The sequence below is a fragment of the Cercospora kikuchii genome (assembly GCF_019650295.1).
Source record: "Cercospora kikuchii DNA, contig_00003, whole genome shotgun sequence".
NCBI classification, from domain to species: domain Eukaryota; kingdom Fungi; phylum Ascomycota; class Dothideomycetes; order Mycosphaerellales; family Mycosphaerellaceae; genus Cercospora; species Cercospora kikuchii.
Genome location: NW_025408584.1, coordinates 2,773,802 through 2,793,294, shown reverse-complemented (window position 1 = coordinate 2,793,294; position 19,493 = coordinate 2,773,802). Strand labels below are relative to the sequence as shown.

Genomic DNA, 19,493 nt, shown 5'->3' with positions numbered 1-19,493 from the left:
CATACTTTTATTCCAGCAAAACAACAATGCCTGCAAACAATGTTAATGGTTCAACGGTGAACCCTCCGGCCACGCATGGCAAGATATTGGTCCTACCGGGTGACCATGTCGGCCCTGAAGTCGTCACTGAAGCATTGAAAGTTCTCGATATTGTGGAAGAGGCCACGGGAGCTCGATTCGAGCGAGATTTCGATCTCTGCGGTGGCTGCTCACTCGATAAGCACAAAGACTCTGTCACAGAAGAAGTACTTCGAAAGTGCGAGAGTGTCGATGCCGTGTTCTTCGGTTCCGCAGGAGGTCCCGAATGGGGGACAGCTCAGCCTAATCCAGAGAGCGGCCTGCTTCGGATTCGAAAGAGGATGCAGATTTTCGCCAATCTCCGACCCTGCAAATTTGCTTCGAAAACCATGGTCGACTGGTCGCCTATCAAGCGCGAGGTCATTGAGGGCGTAGATTTCATGTTGATCCGAGAGAACTGCGGTGGGGCATATTACGGGAACAAGATCGAGGAATCCGACTATGGATGCGATCCATGGGAGTACTCGAGACCAGAAATCGAGCGTGTTGCTCGTGTCGCAGGCGCACTCGCACTGCAGACGGATCCGCCCAGGCCAGTGTTCAGCGCTGACAAGGCCAACGTGCTCGCCAGCTCGCGAGTCTGGCGCCGAGTCGTGACTGAGGTGTTCGAAAAAGAGTTTCCCACAGTGAAGCTGCAACACCAGTTGGCCGATTCCCTAGCGATGTTGTTCATTACCAAGCCAACCGCCTTCAATGGAGTGATTGTGACCGACAACACATTTGGCGACATCCTTTCCGATGAATCGGGAGGCTTGACGGGAAGTCTCGGCTTGCTACCCAGTGCAAGTCTTGCGGGCGCGCCAGGCACCAATGTAGGGCAGAATAGTGTCGGCGGAGTGATTGGTCTTTACGAGCCTGTGCATGGGTCCGCACCAGACATTTCAGGAAAAGGTCTTGCGAATCCTGTGGCTCAGGTGCTGAGTCTGGCGATGATGTTGCGGTATTCGTTCAACATGCACCGCGAGGCGGATGCCATTGAAGAGGCAATCGCGAAGGTGCTCGACTCGAAGAAAGACGGCGGGCTGGAGATCAGGACGGGCGACCTGGGTGGCAAGGCGACCACCGCAATCATGAGTGAGGCCATCCAAACAGAGGTCCGGCGCGCACTCAGCGCACAAAAGTGACCGGATGGCGTAATTTAATGGTAATCTTTCATATGTCCAATGAACAAAAGTCGATCGTTTTCAGTCTTTTCTCAGTGTGCTCAGTGTCTGTTTCTGTGTCTGCCAGGCGCGTCTCGACGCGTTCCATGCCGCGGATCCATCGGAGCGGTGACCTGGAGCCATGCTGGCATTGATGACTGTCGGAGTCTCCGAAGCAGCTCGTGGGCATCATCTCGTGGAAGCGGGGATGTCGTGGCAAGCATGGGAGCGGAGGACGGCGGTGTCGTGGTCGGCCAGGAAAATGCACGCTCCTGTTGTGGAAGGCGAGCAGGGCCGGCTTGGCGTCGGGCCAATCGCGCAGGCGCAGGCGCGGTCCAGAGCAGCCGAGGAAGAAGGAGCACGACGCGCGTGTGACAAGTGCAGCCGCACACCTGAAGCCATGCGCCGCAAGACCGCTCTTAAGACTCGCGCTGCTCCGGGGCTGAAGCAGCTGAGGGCGAGCGTGCGTCCGTACCCTCGCCAAGCCTGCGTCGATCGCGCCGCTCATAGGCCACTTCGTTGGGGGTGGAGCGCCCTCACGGACATCAGCGATGGTCCAGCCTGGCAGTACCAACACCGCAGGCAGAACTGCTTCTCCACCTCCGCATATGACCTTCTCTTCTGCTGACTCTGCTCTTGTTGACTGTGAGCCAGCTCGTTCCCTCCTCGCTCGTAGTCGGTGGCTTTGTCCAGCATGAACTTCGCGGAGCTGAACTCCACGACCAAGGCCGTTGCAGGCTTGGTCGTGTTGTACGTACTCTACCAAGTCGCCACCTCAGTCGACTTATGGAGCAAGCGACGAGCGTTGAAGCGCGAGAAAGGCTGCTTGGAAGCTCCGAAATGGCCGCAAAAAGATCCCATCTTTGGGCTGGACGCCTTCTTCGAGAACATCGCCGCGCTCAAGGCCCATAAGATCCTGGAAATAAGCACCGATCGCTTCCGGCAAGCTGGAGCAAATACATTCCAGATCATAGCTCTTGGCCGGCGCATCCATACGACCATTGAGCCTGAGAACCTCAAGGTGATTCAAGCCATCGACCACAAGAAATGGAGCTTGGGCACGCGTCGCAAGGTCGGATTCCGTCCTCTACTAGGCGATGGTATGATTAGCAACTGCTTTTCGCTCTCTGATCTGGTACTTAACGTTTCCTGCAGGCATCTTCACAACCGATGGCGCTGATTGGAAGCACTCCCGCGAAATGCTCCGACCAAGCTTCGTCAGATCTCAAGTCGGCGATGTGGCAACCTTCGAGAAGCACGTCTCGAAACTCATTGCAACAATCAACCCAAAGCAAGAAGTGGACTTGTCTGAACTTTTCTTTCGTCTTACAATCGACAGTGCCACGGAGTTTTTGTTCGGCGAATCGACGGATTCGCTCTCCAAAAATACCAATGACGGTTTCGCCGAGGCTTTCACCCTGTCACAAGATTTTATAGCTAATCTGTCCCGCTGGGGTTCATGGGCGAAGCTATTCCCCGCGAACAAGCGTTTCCAGAAGGACAAGGAATTCGTCCACAACTTTGTCGACTATTATGTGCAGAAAGGTCTCGCCAAGCGGAACGAGCTGCTAGCCGAGAAAGACAAGGTCGAAAACAATAGCCGATACGTCTTCATCGATGAGCTAGTCCGACAAACAACTGATCCCATCAGAATCCGGAGTGAACTTCTGAACATTCTGCTTGCCGGTCGCGACACCACGGCCAGCCTTCTGTCCAATACCTGGTTCATGCTCGGCAAAAGGCCAGACATGTGGGCTAAGTTACAAGCCGAAGTCGCTCAACTCAACGGTGCTCAGCCGTCATTCGAACAACTCAAAGAGCTGAAATACCTCAAAGCATTGCTCAACGAGTCACTTCGACTTCATCCTGTGGTACCCATGAACAGTCGTGAAGCTATCGAAGACACAACTCTTCCTATAGGCGGAGGCCCCGATGGTTCTGCGCCGCTCTTCATTCCGAAAGGTGAAGTCGTGGCATGGAACGTCTACGCGATGCATCGACGGAAAGATTACTACGGCCAGGACGCCGACGAATTCAAACCTGAGCGATGGCTCGATGACCCCGAGACAGGCAGGAAAGGTCTGCGGCCCGGATGGGAGTACTTGCGTAAGTGTTTCCGTTTCAGACTGAGATGCACTGCCATGTGGACAGGCACTAACGAGTGATGACGACAGCTTTCAATGGCGGAGCACGAATTTGTAAGTCTAGTCGGTGGACGAAGTCTTCAACCACACAAACTTGTCTCCCACACCTTCGTACCTTTTACTAATTGCGCTCAAAATTCAAGGTCTCGGACAACAATTCGCATTAACAGAGGCTAGCTACACAACTGTACGGCTCTGTCAAGCCTTCAGCGGCCTCGAGGGACGAGACCCAGAGCCCTGGACCGAAGGCCTCACTCTGACATGCACAAGTTTTAATGGCACGAAAGTGATTCTGACACCACGATCGTAGACACCTGTTCGCTCGACTCCTGCGTTCTGCTTTTCGGCGGCTGTAGATACATGTACAGCTCATTGATGACGATCACGACTTCTCTCGTAATAACAACGCATACAATCGTAATGGGCAAACGATCGCCCCTCACCCGCTTATTTCACAATTTCGGTCTTCAAGTCCTGCGGCCAGTATGGCTTATCGTAGCCATTGCCTCGAGTGCCGACGTTGTACTCCAGCTTGACGTCGTCTTTGAACTGAGCAACCGGTTTCAGTTGCAAGAACTGAAGACCCATTGCTTTGGATGCTCTAGGCTCGAAGAACTCCGGCTTGAACAAAGTCTTCGCGTCGTGTTGCATCAGCAGACCCAGCAGATTGGCCACAGTATACCCCATGTTGTGGTAATTCCGATACACGAACGATCCATGTCGCTGCCAGACATCCTGCCAAACCGGCTTCGGATACTCACCAACAGATCGAACAAGCCATTGCGAATAGTAATTCAACGCAACATCAACGCCAAAAGAACCACCTTCTTCTGCACGTCTGACCAAGGCGTGGAGAGTAGCAGTTGCGCCTGCGATTCCGGTACTTTGGCTCACGTCAGCCCAGAAAGTTCAATAAATCATAAAAGAAATCACCGGAGAATCACCTACCAATAATCCGAGTTGGGGAATACTGGGGTCACGGCCTCGTTGTCTTCTAACCCCATGGCTTTGGCAAAACCCAGCGATACTCCGCAGCATGCATCGCTGATTTGTTGCCAGCCGCTTCTTCTCTGCCAGGGACCGTTCCAGCCGTAGCAATTCTCTTTCACGTGGATGATACCTCGGTTGCGATCCTTGACCAATTCGAAGATGTCTTTGCGGCTGAGTCCGTATTTCTCCATGACACCTGGACGGTAACCTTCAACGACGATATCCGCATCTTTGATGAGCTCGATTAGTTTTGCTCGGTCTTCTTCGTTCTTGAGATGCAGTTCGGCAGTCCATTTACCCCAGTTTAGATCTTGATGGACCAAGGAGAGATCGGTGACGAGTGGAGAGGTGATCCGAATGACACTTGCGCCCATTTCTGCCAGACCACGGGTTAGAGCTGGAGCGGCGATGACGCGAGTGAGATCGACGACTTTGAGACCAGCCAGAGGACGAGAGGCAGACGATGGTGAGGATTCATGCTCTGGCCACCAACTTGCTGGCTGATTGTATTCGGAAGACCTCTTCAGCTCGTACAAACCGACATGAGCATTGGCTTTGCCATGCTCGGTCTTCCAAAATTCCTCAGTCGAGTGACAGATCGTACCAGCCTGCTTATACTTGTCGTTCATCAGAGCATCGAGCTCCTTGGAGTCGTGCTGGCCAACAACTTCTTGAAACCTCTTGGCAACGGCCTCGTAATCTTCGCCGGCCGTGCCTTCGAGATCCATCCCCAGAGCAGTGAGCGTCGGTTCCGGGTTCATGGATCCGTGCACATGATAGCTCCTGCCATCTTTGGTTTTGTAGATGTTCGTCGCCAAGAGTCTCTGCGTCGAGGCTCCGGAACGGTGCAGATCGCAGTTCTTGATACCTTTCTTCTCCAGCTCGGCAGCATCATGAAGCTTCCATGTTTGTGGCTGTCCACCCTCGATGGTTTTCACCAAGAATGGCGACATGACAAACAGAGAAGCGTGGTCGGTGTCGATTGTGACGTCGGACATTTGACTTCCGTACTTCCTTGATCGAAGGACGTTTAGCATGGTCGCTTCAAACCCTTTCAGTGCCGCGGCACTCTCAGCGAAACGCCAGTTGATGGGAATGCTGGGGAAGTCATTGCCTGTGAAGTGAACATGTTTGCCAGCCGTTTTAGCTTCTTCGGGCAATGCTGGAATCAGAGGATTGTTGAGAATCCCTTCTTGAAAGATGCGCTGCGTCTCCTTGGGCACTGAGTAGCCTTCACTGGCGCTGATCGAACCCATTGTGCTCCTGCCTCCAGTTTCGTTGTCAATATCGTGGTTATGTGCTTGGACTTCCAAGGTTCACATTTGTCGTCTATAACGCGGGGCACAAGATGATCAGCGGAGACGTCTTCAACTTACCAAGGAAGCTACGTGCTGTGGTATGCCGAGTGAGTGAGTCGAGCAGGAGGTGTCAAGGTTGTCGGCCAATGCTGTTTGCCGTCTGCCCCACTTCAAGTCACCACGGAAGCTCTCTTGCCGACGGACTGTGGCACAATACGACCAGGCAGCAAGGCAGCTTGTCGTACAGACTACTGGAACGACTTACTGTGAGCATTGTCTCTCGACTACCTGCATTTGCACGCAACGTTCTTGTAACTCGGACCATCATGCGCACGACGCTGGCGCCGATCAGTAGAACGACGTACCTAAACATGTATTTCGATATCAGCAGTACTGCAGAATGACAGGCGTTGGCAAGAAAACTTCAGGTTATCACTTTCTTTGCAGATTACCCAGACCGCCTGCGCTATGCTTTATAGAATATACATATCAGCATCATTCACTCGCTGCGTTTCTGACTATACTTTAGACGTCATTCCAGTCTACCGGCCCAACCTGATCACACCAGCCGCGACCAGCTTCTGCACCTTCATCCTGATGGCCGGATTCTGCATGTGGTTCTGCAGAGCAGCAGGGTCGCCCTTGGCTTGTTGCAGAATGCTCTGCATGACAGGATCTTGCAGAATCGCCATGATATCTGGGTCACGCTGGATACGCTCCTGTGCCTGCTGCTCCGTCTCACCCTCGCGTGCCGCAAATTGTGCCTCGAGTGCCTTCTGGCTCTGCTGTTCGATCTCACGGGTGTTCTTGCCCTCGGTATCGTGCTCGAGAGCCTCTGCGCAGACGTCGATACACTTGTTGTATTCCTTCATCGCGAAGAGAGCCTGCGCCTTGCGAAGATACGCTCGAATGAACTTCGGGTCACGCTTGATCGCTTCGTCGCAGTCGGTCACTGCGGATGGGAATGTGAGGAGCTTGATGAGACATGCTGCACGGTTTGAGTAGCCGCGGGGATCCTCTGGAGCGCGCTTGATCATTTCTGAGTAGGCTTCCACAGCAGCTGGCCAATCGCTTTCCTTAAATTTCTGGTTTCCAAGCTCGCGTGCCTCTTCGGCCTTTTGTGGATCGATGTACGCGTTGATGTCTGCCTGCTTCTTGGCCTTTTCTGCTGCACGTAGCTTGGTCAGAATGTCAGGAGTGCGGTGCTCAGTCAGGGACTTGTTGTAGAATTCGATCGCGTTTGCAAGGTCGCCCTGCTTTTCATACGATGAACCAATTCGTCCGAATGCCTTGGCGATGATCTTCCAGTCTGCGTAAACTTCTCGGCCGTGGTCGACAGCCTTCTTGCATGCCTCGATCGCGGCGTCATAGTCGCCCTTCTCGAACTGTGCGGCACCCAGATTGGTCAAGTATGTGATGTCCTGGTAGATCTCCCAAGCTTTTGTGTAGTGGGCGATGGCTTCATCGAACTGCCTCTTCTTGTATGCCTCTGTACCAGCAGCCTTCTCTTTGTCAGCCTCGGCTTTCTTTGCCTTCTTCTCCTTCGCCTCCTCATCCTCAGGTTCTGGCTCAGGCTCGGGTTCCTTCTTCGCCTCTTCCTTCTTGGCCGCTGGCTTGAAGTCTGGCATTTCAACATCCTCTTCCGCACCGCCCTGCTCGCGGAATTTGGCAGCGTCGCGATCGGCATTATCAGTGGGGTTGAACGACATATCGATGCCGAGCAACACGCTCATGACTTGCAAGAAGCGAGGGTCGGAGAACATCTCCTGCTGCATGCCTTGTGGGTTGCTCTGCATGTTCTGCAACTTGGCCATGAAGGCACTATCTCCAAGGAGCGGCGCCGTCTTGGGATTCGCTGCCAGCTTCTGGAAGAGTTGTGGGTCGTTGAACATGTTGCCTAGCCCTCCGCTTGGGTCGACACCATCCGCTCGTGCCTCTGCATCGATCGCCCTCTTTACTGACTCCAGTCCAGACTTTGCTTGAGCATTGTTGGGGTCCAGCTTGAGAGCTTCCTCGTATGACTGCACGGCGCCCATCAAGTCACCTACTCCGTGCTCTGCTGTTCCTTTCCGGCCCCATCCTTTGGACCAGTCGGGCTTGATCTCAGTTGTCTTCTTGGCCGCTTCGAGTGCCTTCTCCCAATCTTTTAATGATGCATAGGCGCCTGACAGATTCGAGTAAAGAACGTGGTTCGATGGGTCGGCGGCAATGGCGGCAGAGAACTTCTCAGCTGCGCCGGTGAAGTCCTTCGCAGCAAAGAGCTTGTTGCCCTCGGCCTTCAGCTCGTCTGCTGATGCCATGTTCGTGTCACTGTTATTGATTGCGGCTTCCTGTCGAGTTGTGCGAGGTGAGTTGGGGTATCGCGTCAATATGTGACAGAAAAGTGTGATTGGGAGCTACGACAATATTCATAGCAGCACAGCTAGGCTAGAAGCTTCTCGATGTGGAGGCGCACCGCTTCGACGAAGCTGTGATGACGTTTCGGAGAAAGTGTTTTTCCGAGCCCTCACGAATTGCTCACGCTCTTCTTGCACACGTCCCTCATCCACTTCTCATGATCACCGTCGACGCGTCATGCGCGTTATTCAGCTCCATGAGCCCGCTTTGCACGCGCAGCTATGTCATGAGCTCGGGACCAGTGCGATGGGCCACCTGCGATTTCTTTGATTGGAGATTATTCACGACTTCCCATCCTGACATCGTGCCTCCTCAGTTGATGGTCAGCCAGAACAGCTCTGCCAGATGCGAATAGCAGCAAGAAGGACAAGGCTTCTCTTATCAATTCCGTTGGTCAACATAGCCCTCCACGTTATTTCCATTTCCGAGAATGATAGGTTGGATTAGCCAAGGACCGATTCGCAGCCAAGATATCAAGATGCCAATACCAATCTCAGCAGCCCGAGCTTTGACACAGCCGTGGTCCGGCATATTCGTCACGGGATAACTACGTTCTATCCCTCGCGACACCGACTTCACCATGATAGGTGCTTGAGCACGCTGTGCTGACCTCTCGTTATACCTCTTCTTTTCAGCGAACCGACGGTCTTTTCAGCATGTCTTCGAAACTGCTCATACTCACAGCCTTGGCAGGCATTACCCTTGCTCAAAACACCACGGAAGCCAGCCTCGCATCGACGACAGTAGATCTTCTCCTGGGAACGTTGACATCAGGGTTCTCGGGCTCGGTCCAAACAGCAGCGCCTTGCGAGACTGTTTACTTATTGACATGTTCTGGTCAACCAATATGCTCCGATCCGGTCACCGTACTGTTCACACTTCCACCATGTGCCGTGCTGTCTACTAACTGAGTTCAGCTCACGGCCACTCAAGGTCCACAACATTACATCTACAACTTTGAGAATTCTGTCAGCGACTCCAAAGGCGAAGGCACAGTCACAGCATCTCAGTCCTGCTCTTTGCAGAATGCGAATACCGCCGTCTGTAACCAGTACGAATCAATATCATTTGGAGGCAGGAGCTCGACGATCCGGAGACAGACCACTCTGTCAAGCGACGATCTAGTTCATGCCAACGTGGGAATCACTGGCGGCGTGGAGAGGTTGGCCGAAGCGACAGGAGAGTGCAGTACAGCGACCGCATTCCCAAGCAGGACGGGCGTAAGTGAAGGTGCTGCAAAGCCGACCAGTGTTGTCGAGGTGGTCAAGGTGGTTGTGCCTGTTGGCATAGCAGTCGCTGGTGTTTTGCTGTAATATTTTTGTCGACTGGGTACTGTATTCAATACTGGGATAAGCTGTAACTGGTATTCAAGCTCTAAGCTATTAATCTCAACTGCCCATGAAGTCGTCCGTCTCATCTGTCGTTATGTAGTGGTATCGTGCAAAAAGTACAAGTGCTGGAAAAGTCGAATTAAACCCATCTCGGTCATCACCAAATTCTCCTCCCAATGAAGCGCAAATTAGAGCATGGCACCAGCACCAGCGACGACTGCAGCGCCGACTGGTACCAAGATCTTGTACAGCTCCACCATTCCAGTTGGTGCAGCGGCGCTGTCTGATGACTCGGCAGCGTCGCAGGTCGCGCCTGCAGATGGAAGGTTACTAGCGCCAGCAGTGATCGGGATTTGAGCGTAGGTGAACTCGGCTGTGTCCGTGATCGTCGAGACAGTTGAAGTGGCAGTCTCCTGGCCGCCGACGGAGGCGTATACTGAAGCCGTGCAGGTGGCTGCTGTGAAGCTACCAGAAGGGCCATCGAGATCGCAAGACTGGGCAATAGTACCCTTGCCGCCGTAGATAGATGTTGCGTACACAAACTCGTATGCGGTTGGACCAATAGTCACAGTGGCCTGAGATAAGGAGAGATCATTAGCATTCGTTCCAAGGGCTTCCGCGGGTGGCGTTTGGGGAGACATACCGTGAGATCTGGGATCTCTTCGCAAAGTGCAATGGCGCTATCTGTGCACGCAAGAGCGAGAGTGGTATCGCATCCATTGGCAGAAATCACAGAGCCTGCGAAGCCACTTGTGAGAGAGCCAAAGAGAGCTGTGATGGTTGTCTCGGCATCCGCAGCAGAAGGACCGCTTGTGGTTGCTGGTGTCGACTCGGTTGCTGAAGCATCAGCTGTTGTAGAGGACTGTGCATAGGCAGCGACGGCCAGCGAGGCGACAGTGAATGTTCGTGCAATCATGTTGTTGTTGTAGTTGTGTGTGGTGAGCGTGAATCGAGGTCGGAATAGCAGATCTTAAATTTCTACGACTGGTTGTTGTTGTTGTTGTCCGTACGGCAACGGGTTCAGCAGGACATCATATAGTCCCCTGCGCGCCAACTAGCGCGTACACACAAAAGTGAGGCCGTTTGTGGCTCGGCTGCGACACCACGCGAAGGAAGGCGCCAGGCAAAGCGAAGTGAACCAAGTGATGTCGCGTAGGACAGAGCCCGCGGAATCTCGCTTGCAGCTGTGAAGCTGCTCGACTCAGGAGTCTCAATTGCAGAAGGATGACTTAGTTGCTGGATCCTGATGCCTCACCGGTCCTTCAGATTCGCCCGGATTGGTGGTCCGCGGTGCGGACTGAGGATGGTGAACTCGGGCTGAGCGTGAGTTCTGGTTCCTAGCGGGTCTAATTTTACAGCGCCACTGCGGAACCATACCCGATTCGGTGCCGAGGCCGGAAAACCGCAACAGATTTCGAATGTCAAGTTCTAGGCAGTGCTTCGTTCTCGCATGGCACAAGACGCTGAGAGGAAAGCACACCTCGAGACACGTCACTTCGCCATGTGCGCTGCATCACGAGGCAGTATGCAGGACGTTCTGCCCGATCGTTGGTCAGCCAAGCCCCTACTCGGATGCACAATTGTCCATGCCACTTCAAGTCCCGATGTTAGACTAGGTCAATGTGGCTTTGGAGCATCGTCGCTAGATGTGGCTATGCTCACGCACAATTGGCAGCAGCGACTCACTCTCAAAAAGCCATGAAGCCGCAGTCCGATCCTGAGTGAGCTAGAGACTCGTCAAGAGCAACTCCATGGGACGGCATGTGCACTCGGTTCCACCATGAGGCAGCAAGTGCGAGACAGGCCAAAAATCTGGAATGAGTCTCCGCCAATTGCTCATAGACGAATCGAACCTGAGTCCACCTAGGCGTAGAACAAGCTGCTACAGGGCACTGAGTGAGCTTTTCAGTCTGATGATTGCGAAAGACTCGCGGACTGCTGCAGCTCAAGCAGCGACGATATTGTGCAGGCTCAGCCACTCTTCCTGTGTGGAAATCTCTCCTTCAGGCTGGTAGTGAGTGGCCAGCGTCGGCGCACAGGATCAAGGCCAGGCGTCGGCTGGGCGCTGCCATTGTCTGGTTCGCTCGCACGAAATGTGCGACCAGCTGGACACAACCCACGGTAAGCCGAGACCTGTGTCGTATCGAGATCATTGTGGAGGGTCATTGTCCTAGATGCAAGCAGAAAAGAAAGCTGTAGGGCCCCTTCGAACTCAGTCTACTGAGTCAGGAACACGCGCTCTCAGGACATTAGAGCCAGGCAGGTCATGAACAACATCATTGAAGCCGGGGTAGAAAGCTGAATTCCGTCTTGACAGTGATAGGTTTCACATCCCCAGTCGTGACAGCAGAATCTCTGCCGGCTCTGAATCCAGGTGGAGCCCAGCGTTGTCCAACTGATGCAGCTTCCGCCTCCTTCGTTGCGCTATGCACTCTTCGAGCCTTGATCCCGTCGGGACCAGTGTTTCCAGCATCTACCGACTCACGAAGCGCTTCATACGCCCCTCGGCTGTCTCTGGACTCCTTTCGAGCAGCTTCCAATTCCCGTCTGAGATCCTCCACCTCGTCGTGGTCACCAGTTCCGGACGATACTCGAAGCCTTTCGATCTCTTTCTGGGCAGCTTCTAGACGCTGCTGAAGCCTGGAGAAGCGCTCCAACCAGTGTCTATCATCGCCACTCACTTTCGCCGTCCCGTTCTGCTGGACGCGCTCTTTCTTCATAGTTTTTCTCTCCGCCTCGAGCTCAACTTCTTTTTCAGCTAGTTCTTCCTGCTTGATTCGAGCCTCTTGCTCGAATTCTAATGCTTCTCGCTCTCTCTTCTCTGCTTCTTCAAGTTTCTTCTGCATCTCTGCAGTCTTCAATTCCAGTTCTCGCTCCTTCTCGCGGATCCGGTCCTGGACTTCTGAGCTGGAAAACTTCGACGATGCTTCGAGGCCCTTGGAAGTCTTCCAATCATCGCATGCTGGAATGTACCAAGCCATTTCCGGCATTGATGATTTGGCAGGTTTGCTCACGAATATGGGGTTGTTTGGCTTGTGGCTCCCGATGTGGTTGTACAGATATGTGCTGCCTTCATCACACTTCAACCAAAAGGCATTTGGCGTGTTCGAAATTTCGCATACCCAATACTGCTTCACGGGTCTCTGGTTGACACGGGCTCCTTGATAGTCTCCCCGGGCGCGAAGATAATGGCCTGTGCTTGCATTTTTGAAAGCGACCTTGTTCGCATCTGCTCTTTCGATGAGCCATTGTTGTATCTGCTCTCCATTGATCTCTGCTGTGGCAATATCGTCTTTGGTGGGCTGGATGCAAAGACCGCTCGTGGCCGGAATTAGGTAGTAGTGTGGCGCTTGGCTCATCTCGAGATCCAGAAGCTGTAGAAGTGCCGGGCGTTGATGCTGAGAGAAGAGCGTGATTCCACAATGGCTAATCATCCACGCAGTTGAATACGGAAAGTAGTGCGGTAAGCAAGCTCAAAGTGCTACCTGTGCCGATAGGTACGCTGTGCAGAATCGTAATGCGACGCATTGGCCAAGTGCGTTAGCAGCGAGGACTGTCTGCGTCCGGCACTGATGAGGGGGCTGGAAGCTGCATGCCATGAAGAGCTCTGAGCATGCAGAACCAAACTTACCCAAACTTTTGGTTCAGCCAGATCCGATCTGCACATTGTTTGGTCCTGCTTAAGCCTCCAAGGTCAAAACTCCATGCAAGCACATCATCGGCGCCTCCGAGCACCTAGAAGATCGACTGTGATGGTGGAGAATACATCTTTTGGGACAATGCAGGTCACGTTAGCCGGAAACCGCTGACGTGGTGCAACGCTTTTTATGTAGGTCCGCTTCCGCACCTCAACCTCGACATTCCTCAACTTCAGACAAACCTGATAATCCACAATCAAGATGGCAGACAAGGCTACCAAGACCGCAACGGATACACTGTTAGTTCACATTATCGTTCGCTTTATGTCGCTTCGACTAATCGCCTACAGTGACAATCCGACGGGTGCCGCAGGAGCTCTGACGGGCAAGGACTCTGCTCTGGGAGGACTAGGCGGTGGCAGAAAACCAGGACCCGGAAATCGAGGTGATAATGAGGGCGCTGTGAGTACAGTGGGCCTGCACCACATGTGCTATACTGATTCGTCCACAGGTCTCCAAAGAAGAGGAGGAGAAGAGCTCGCTGAAGATTCGTATCCAGCTAGATCTGGACGTTGAGGTTCATCTTACGGCTCGGGTTGTAAGTATCGTGGCCTGCGCCGTACGTGCTATACTGATCTGTTCACAGAAAGGCGATATCGTCATTGGATTGTTGTAAGAAGGTTTAGCTTGCTGAAGATATACAGTTGTTGATGCTATCCCAGTTAGACACAGTTCCATAGTGCTCCTCAGGGCATTTGATGTAGCACAAAGCTTCCATACTCTGCTATCTGGAGCAGGTACTCCTTTCGTGATTGGCATTATGCTGGTGGCTGGCTGTCTTGCTTGTACAATGCAGGGTGCAATAGTGGATGACGAATGCCCGTGCTTATACTTTCGAGGCACGCATGTGCTGTCGTACTGGATGCAGACCAAGTGGGCCTATAGCTCTTAATCGGGACAATCCACAGATCTGCGTGAGGTCTTTAGAGTTCCGGGGAACGGTTGCAGCTCCGCCAAAAGCTGTCCAGTCTTGGGGCTTGTTAGCTACTTCCAGTACAGAGCTTGGAGCCAGTGCACTCTTGCGCCGCCAATCTTTGCTGTTGAACCATTGCATAGACTCCTTGGACTCATTTATCGCACGCCTTGATCATGGTCCTGGGCATACTCAGTAAGTAAGACCGAGCCTTTCGTTCCCCCGCAGACAACTGATCACAGCCACCGCAGCGGCGGTCGCAGCGTGCCCCGCAATCATTGGCACCACGGAGGCGGTCCGTCAAGGCCAGAGGCAGAATGAACGCGAAGAGCAACGAGGCCGGAAAACCAATCTCGTTGTCTCACTGCTGAACCGCAGTGAGTACAGCTCTCTATTTGACGGTGCTTATATCGTCCTCAAAGACAACAAGCTATGGGTCGATACGACGGGCGTAGCGCGAGGCATGGAGCTGCATTCGTTTGCAGGCTACTTCATGCCATACCCGCATAATGACATGGCACAACGCTGGCACGAAAGTGGCTTCCGTAAAGGCGAAGGCATGGTGACCACGATTTCCGACGATCCTCCATTTCTGAACTGGGTTTATGTTGATAGTAAAACGCATGAGGTCAAATATGGCGTTCGTGCCGATGCGGAGCAACATCTGGTCGGGCCTTGGGACGTCACGAAAGCCGATAAGAGGCTCATCTTCGAAGGATGGGAAGGCTTCGTAGCTGTCCAGGAAGTCGATGGTGACCCGCTCTGGGCGCTATACTTTGATGTCAAAGACGATGGCTTGACCAGTGGAAACAGGATTGGGAATCAAAGCCTCCGGATGCTTGCGCTTGAGGTCTGGCGTCGGGAGCGACGGCTCGATCGGGAGCAGGCTGTTGGTGAGCGAATTGAGCGCATCAGAATGCGACAAGAAGTCGAGGCAGAGGCCAAGTCAGATTCGACGACGGTGTCGTGAGTGACTTTTGTAGGTCAAAGATGGCCAGCCTTGCTCAGCCTCAGCCTGCTGTGCCGGAGGCCGAGACGCAATTTCCTGGCTTTGCTCTTTCTCCCCCAGACTCCGTGGATTTTGTCCGAGCTTCACGTACACAGAACACATCCAAGCCATCATCTCAGACGATGCTAGACAGGCAACGTCTCGCGCAACTTCCGACGTCTTTCTCCAGGCTGTGGTAGGTGCCAGAAAGAGCATGACGCATCGTACGAATCTCTGGCAAAGGAAAGCTGCCGAACTCGAACCACGTCCCATTGCGGTGGTAAAGCCGTGCCGTCTTGACGGAGCACAAGCGACACAGAATGGTAATCTGATGTCGACCAAGCTGGATCTGAACGCCGATCGAACAAGAGGTGGATTAAAGAAACACAGCAATCATGCAAGGTATCGGATAATCGCAGTTGACCCAGAGTGGCAGAATTGAGGGTTGCAGCATCATTGCTGCCGGTGTACTTCTGAGATATCATGCGATCTTGTTGCCGACAATTGACATATCTCGCTATGCTTTAGGCAGTGCCAGCCAGGCCCAGCCTACAATCCTCGCCTCGTGTTGGTGTCTGACGAAATAAAGTTGCGCAAGCTTTGGTCAGGCACGTTTCCACGTGGAAGGTAGAGGTCCGACATTTTAGCCCATAGTTCCGCTCTGATAGATCGACTCCATACTAGAGATGAGTGATGCCCTGAACTCGTGATGCCGAAGAGGCAGCGAGGTTTCTCTTGGCACGGGTTTGACTTTATCACGCTCGGGTTCACGGAGAGGACTCCTTCGGGGTTCCGGCTGGGCGAACATTCGGAGAGGTCCATCTTGCCGTGCCGTACGGGCTACCATCGCAGAGCTTACGGTAGCAAGATCGACTGTTAACATCGTCTCGAACTCCTCCATGAGAGTCATTCCATCACACAATTCAACGACGAGCTCAGAGCCATCCACGCCACAGGCTGGCTATCTCATAATCAAGCATCCGCGCGGAAACCGACTCGACGGCATCATGTGCTTGTGGGGAATTTATCGTTTCCATGCGTTCTTGACCGGGACCACTTCCAGAACCTGACCTCGCAAGCCTTCGCCCTGGACGTACCTGCCTGAAACTCTTGCAAGGTATGAGCAAAGATGGAGTCACCCCATCAAATGATGCTTAGGGTAGAGTAGCCGTGCTTAAGACAGTTCATGCCAGCGGGAATCTCAAGGTCGACATAATGCACCTCGTCACGATGCAGTCAAATGACCTTTGCGCACTGATTTGCTGGCAAATCTTTTTAGGCGATTCTCTTTCAACCGGCCAGTTGGACGGCTGCGTATCAGATGTTGATTGCCATTCACCGAGGGGTTCATCTGGTCTGGTGCAACATACAATTCAGGACGCGCCTAAAGTTCGGACTCAGCGTGGTCTCGCGCTACTAGAGACGATCAGTTCAATTGGTCAGGTTTGGACACTGCTGGCTATGGCGTTAGCACCAGCAGCGCCATATATCTTACATCCTCTCACCTCCCAGTCTCACCATACGCTCCTTAATTCAAGAATTCAATTCAAGTCATTCATTTCTGGCACATCCTCAGCCATCTACAGACCTACAGGTAAGTCGAGCCTTTTGTGCTTCATTGTGTAACTCCCGACTGACGCAAGCGAAGGACGAAACATTCTTTCATCATGAAGTATTTCTTCTCCATCCTATGCCTGGTCAGCGCGGGATTTGCTCTCCCATACGACGTTAGCCAGAGCTCAGTCGGAAAGTGTGGCAATAAGCAGGGCCACATGTACGGTGGCGATGGGTGCTGCAAAGTACCATTGACATACGATTACAACCGTGGCAGAGAGAGTGGTGGAACGAGGTGTGACGATCCTTGGTGGACACCCGGGCATACGCCTCCTTAGAGATATAGACACTGGGAAGTGCGGTGAGGAAAGAGGGACGCGTCTTCTTTGTGCGTTGAACGACAAGGAGATGGTAGGACTGTTGCGAAGTTCTGGACTCGCGGTCGCTCCGGACCTTTCCTCCAGGCTGGCAGTACCTTGTGTGCGGACTTTCTTCTTCGGGTCCTGCCTGGCGACGTCTCTCGGACATCCATCGTTGGTGGTATGCCGAAGGTGCGGCAGAATGACGCTTCGTGGTCTGGCCGCAGCGTGTCGAGCAGTCGTCAAACACGTAGTTCAAGGACGGACATATCTGCGAGCTGAAGATCCGGCAACAGCCAGCAAACTCAGCGGCACAGCAGCCTGGAAACAACGTACGGAGGTATGTGGTTGCACGACCTAATCGCAGGCTTGGCGTATGACATCAGGGATGGACGGCCATCGAGACCACACAATCACGTTGAGATCCTCTTTGACCTGCGTTTCACGAACTTGTCATCGCCGTGGAGGACATTACAACTCAGATCATGATCACAGCAAAAATACACACTTCTCGCGCATTGTCGCAATGGTTCTCCTGCGCAGCGCAAGCACAGCATTGATCTCAGCAAAGTCATGACGTTTCATACGCGAGCAGCCATGTTGATCCTTCAGTGCGGCTAGTGGACAACGCAGATCACGACCCGTACACAGCATACAATCTGGCTCGATTTCCAGAGCCGATCATCCAAGTGTGCTCCTCCCCTGGGATCTCGGACTTTTTTTATTGTTCCTTCGAGTCTTCACTGAGGACCGAAACACCACTATGTGTGCGAAGACCATGTATGAACAACAATGAGTATATATGAACAGGTAACGTCTTGCTATCCAGCGATCTCATAGCACACACCTCACAACGTGAACGAACATGCGACTCTCATACTTCTATCTCACATCTGCTTTTGCAGCCATTGTGCTGTCAGTGCAACTTGCAAAGATATTTTACAACGTCTTCCTCTCCCCTCTTCGCAAGATTCCTGGTCCATGGTACAACTCCGTCACAGGTATTCCATCAAGATTCGCGTCTACGGTACAGAAGCGACAAGCACACTATGCCCACGAACTGCACAAGAAATATGGACCTTACGTTCGATTTTCGCCAAATGAAGTACTCATATCAGATCCCGCAGCCTTCCGAGAGATTCACAAGGCTGGAACCCATTTCTACAAGACCGATCTGTACAAGTTCCTGAATCCCACCAAGCCCGGTGAAGGGCCATATGGAATGTTTCAAGCGACCGACCCGGCGCAGCACTCCCGCCACAGGAAACTGTTAGGCAAAGGCTTCACCCAGAACTACCTTCGCTCCAACTGGGAGGGTAGGATACAGGAGAAGGCCGAATCGCTCATTCAGTATTTGAAAAGCGACGCCAAGAAATCTTCGGGCGAAGTTGATATCTACAAGTGGCTGCCCCTGTTTGCTGGCGATGTCATTGCAGAGCTTGCATTCGGGCAGTCGTTTGGCATGATGGAGCGAGGCAAACCAGACGAGATCATCACCTACGAGAGCGGGAACACATTCGCATACGCCTTTCCACTGCTGTACCAGATTGTGAGATGGATCCCTCATCCAAGGATACAAAGCGCATTCGGCGGAAATCAAGTTCTGCTTAAAAGAGGTAGAGTAGCTGTGGAAAACAGCAAGGCGAATGCGGGCGCAACCAATCTTTTCGCAAAAGCGGTAGCAGATGCCGAGAAGGGCGACACTCTGTTGACTGATGAAGAAATCGTGATTGAAGCTGGAGACTTCCTCTTCGCGGGGACAGATACTACTGCCACGACCCTGACCTATTTGATATGGTCAGTGCTGCGGGACCAAAGTGTCCAGAAAGACATTGAAGACGAAGTCGCTGAGCTCACCGAGCCATACAGCGACGAGCAACTTGAGCAACTGCCGGTTCTCAGCGCTCTTGTCAAGGAGACTTTACGCCTTTACGGCGCTGCACCAGCGGCTTTGCCTCGTATTACACCACCCGAAGGCGCCATTCTCGGGGGCCATGAAATCCCCGCTGGAACGACAGTCGCAACACAGGCGTGGAGTATGCACCGCGACCCAAATGTCTTCACTGATCCAGAGGTATTCGACCACACGCGATGGCTGGATGGCACGCTAGCTTCGAGAGAGGATGTGAAGCGAGTCTGGTCACCATATGGAGCAGGGAGCAGGATCTGTGTTGGGTCAAATCTCGCGAATATGGAGTTGAGAATCGCCACGGCAGCATTCTTCAGGAACTGCCGTGGTGCAAAATTGGCGCCTAGCACGACAGATGCGAGTATGGAAGTGGAAAACGTGTTCTTGATCGCGCCTAAAGCGATGGCGTGTAAGGTGGTGATTCCAGCGGCGGAGTAAGGGACATGGACATAGTCAAGAAGGATGTGACAGTATGTATAACGAATAACGAGCATTAACTAATATTTCGACAGCTGGCAGCTGCTCAATTTTGATGACGATGCAAATAAGAAAGTGGTGAAGCTGGGGAATATCCCTGTGCATATTGTCATCCTTGTCAAACATCCTTGTGCTCTTTCACGATCTCGCAGCTCCACACCTCGGTCTTGGCACATCACATGCCACCAACCTCGAGTCCTGTGAGATCACATGTC

The 19,493-nt window shown here is 53.0% G+C and overlaps 9 protein-coding genes across 9 annotated transcripts; 5 read left to right on the top strand and 4 right to left on the bottom strand.

Moving 5' to 3' along the window:
• Positions 1–26: 26 nt before the first annotated feature.
• CKM354_000547000 (uncharacterized protein) lies at positions 27–1,202 on the top strand (the record flags this gene model as incomplete). The annotated part of the gene is made up of 1 exon (XM_044800744.1): positions 27–1,202. One exon carries the CDS (start codon positions 27–29, stop codon positions 1,200–1,202), a length of 1,176 nt encoding a protein of 391 aa, XP_044656679.1.
• A 712-nt stretch (positions 1,203–1,914) lies between these two features.
• CKM354_000546900 (uncharacterized protein) lies at positions 1,915–3,674 on the top strand (the record flags this gene model as incomplete). Its single annotated transcript, XM_044800743.1, has 4 exons — positions 1,915–2,320; positions 2,376–3,326; positions 3,395–3,418; positions 3,508–3,674. The coding sequence occupies 4 exons, from the start codon at positions 1,915–1,917 to the stop codon at positions 3,672–3,674; spliced, it is 1,548 nt and encodes a 515-aa protein (XP_044656678.1).
• A 137-nt stretch (positions 3,675–3,811) lies between these two features.
• CKM354_000546800 (uncharacterized protein) lies at positions 3,812–5,610 on the bottom strand (the record flags this gene model as incomplete). The annotated part of the gene is made up of 2 exons (XM_044800742.1): positions 3,812–4,247; positions 4,313–5,610. 2 exons carry the CDS (start codon positions 5,608–5,610, stop codon positions 3,812–3,814), a joined length of 1,734 nt encoding a protein of 577 aa, XP_044656677.1.
• A 584-nt stretch (positions 5,611–6,194) lies between these two features.
• CKM354_000546700 (Hsp90 cochaperone STI1) lies at positions 6,195–7,952 on the bottom strand (the record flags this gene model as incomplete). The annotated part of the gene is made up of 1 exon (XM_044800741.1): positions 6,195–7,952. One exon carries the CDS (start codon positions 7,950–7,952, stop codon positions 6,195–6,197), a length of 1,758 nt encoding a protein of 585 aa, XP_044656676.1.
• A 1,616-nt stretch (positions 7,953–9,568) lies between these two features.
• Positions 9,569–10,296, bottom strand: CKM354_000546600 (uncharacterized protein; the record flags this gene model as incomplete). The annotated part of the gene is made up of 2 exons (XM_044800740.1): positions 9,569–9,955; positions 10,024–10,296. The coding sequence occupies 2 exons, from the start codon at positions 10,294–10,296 to the stop codon at positions 9,569–9,571; spliced, it is 660 nt and encodes a 219-aa protein (XP_044656675.1).
• A 1,360-nt stretch (positions 10,297–11,656) lies between these two features.
• Positions 11,657–12,739, bottom strand: CKM354_000546500 (uncharacterized protein; the record flags this gene model as incomplete). The annotated part of the gene is made up of 1 exon (XM_044800739.1): positions 11,657–12,739. The coding sequence occupies one exon, from the start codon at positions 12,737–12,739 to the stop codon at positions 11,657–11,659; it is 1,083 nt and encodes a 360-aa protein (XP_044656674.1).
• Positions 12,740–13,279: 540 nt separating this feature from the next.
• Positions 13,280–13,694, top strand: CKM354_000546400 (uncharacterized protein; the record flags this gene model as incomplete). Its single annotated transcript, XM_044800738.1, has 4 exons — positions 13,280–13,317; positions 13,369–13,480; positions 13,530–13,616; positions 13,665–13,694. 4 exons carry the CDS (start codon positions 13,280–13,282, stop codon positions 13,692–13,694), a joined length of 267 nt encoding a protein of 88 aa, XP_044656673.1.
• A 473-nt stretch (positions 13,695–14,167) lies between these two features.
• CKM354_000546300 (uncharacterized protein) lies at positions 14,168–14,961 on the top strand (the record flags this gene model as incomplete). The annotated part of the gene is made up of 2 exons (XM_044800737.1): positions 14,168–14,186; positions 14,243–14,961. The coding sequence occupies 2 exons, from the start codon at positions 14,168–14,170 to the stop codon at positions 14,959–14,961; spliced, it is 738 nt and encodes a 245-aa protein (XP_044656672.1).
• Positions 14,962–17,757: 2,796 nt separating this feature from the next.
• CKM354_000546200 (uncharacterized protein) lies at positions 17,758–19,239 on the top strand (the record flags this gene model as incomplete). Its single annotated transcript, XM_044800736.1, has 1 exon — positions 17,758–19,239. The coding sequence occupies one exon, from the start codon at positions 17,758–17,760 to the stop codon at positions 19,237–19,239; it is 1,482 nt and encodes a 493-aa protein (XP_044656671.1).
• Positions 19,240–19,493: the final 254 nt, after the last annotated feature.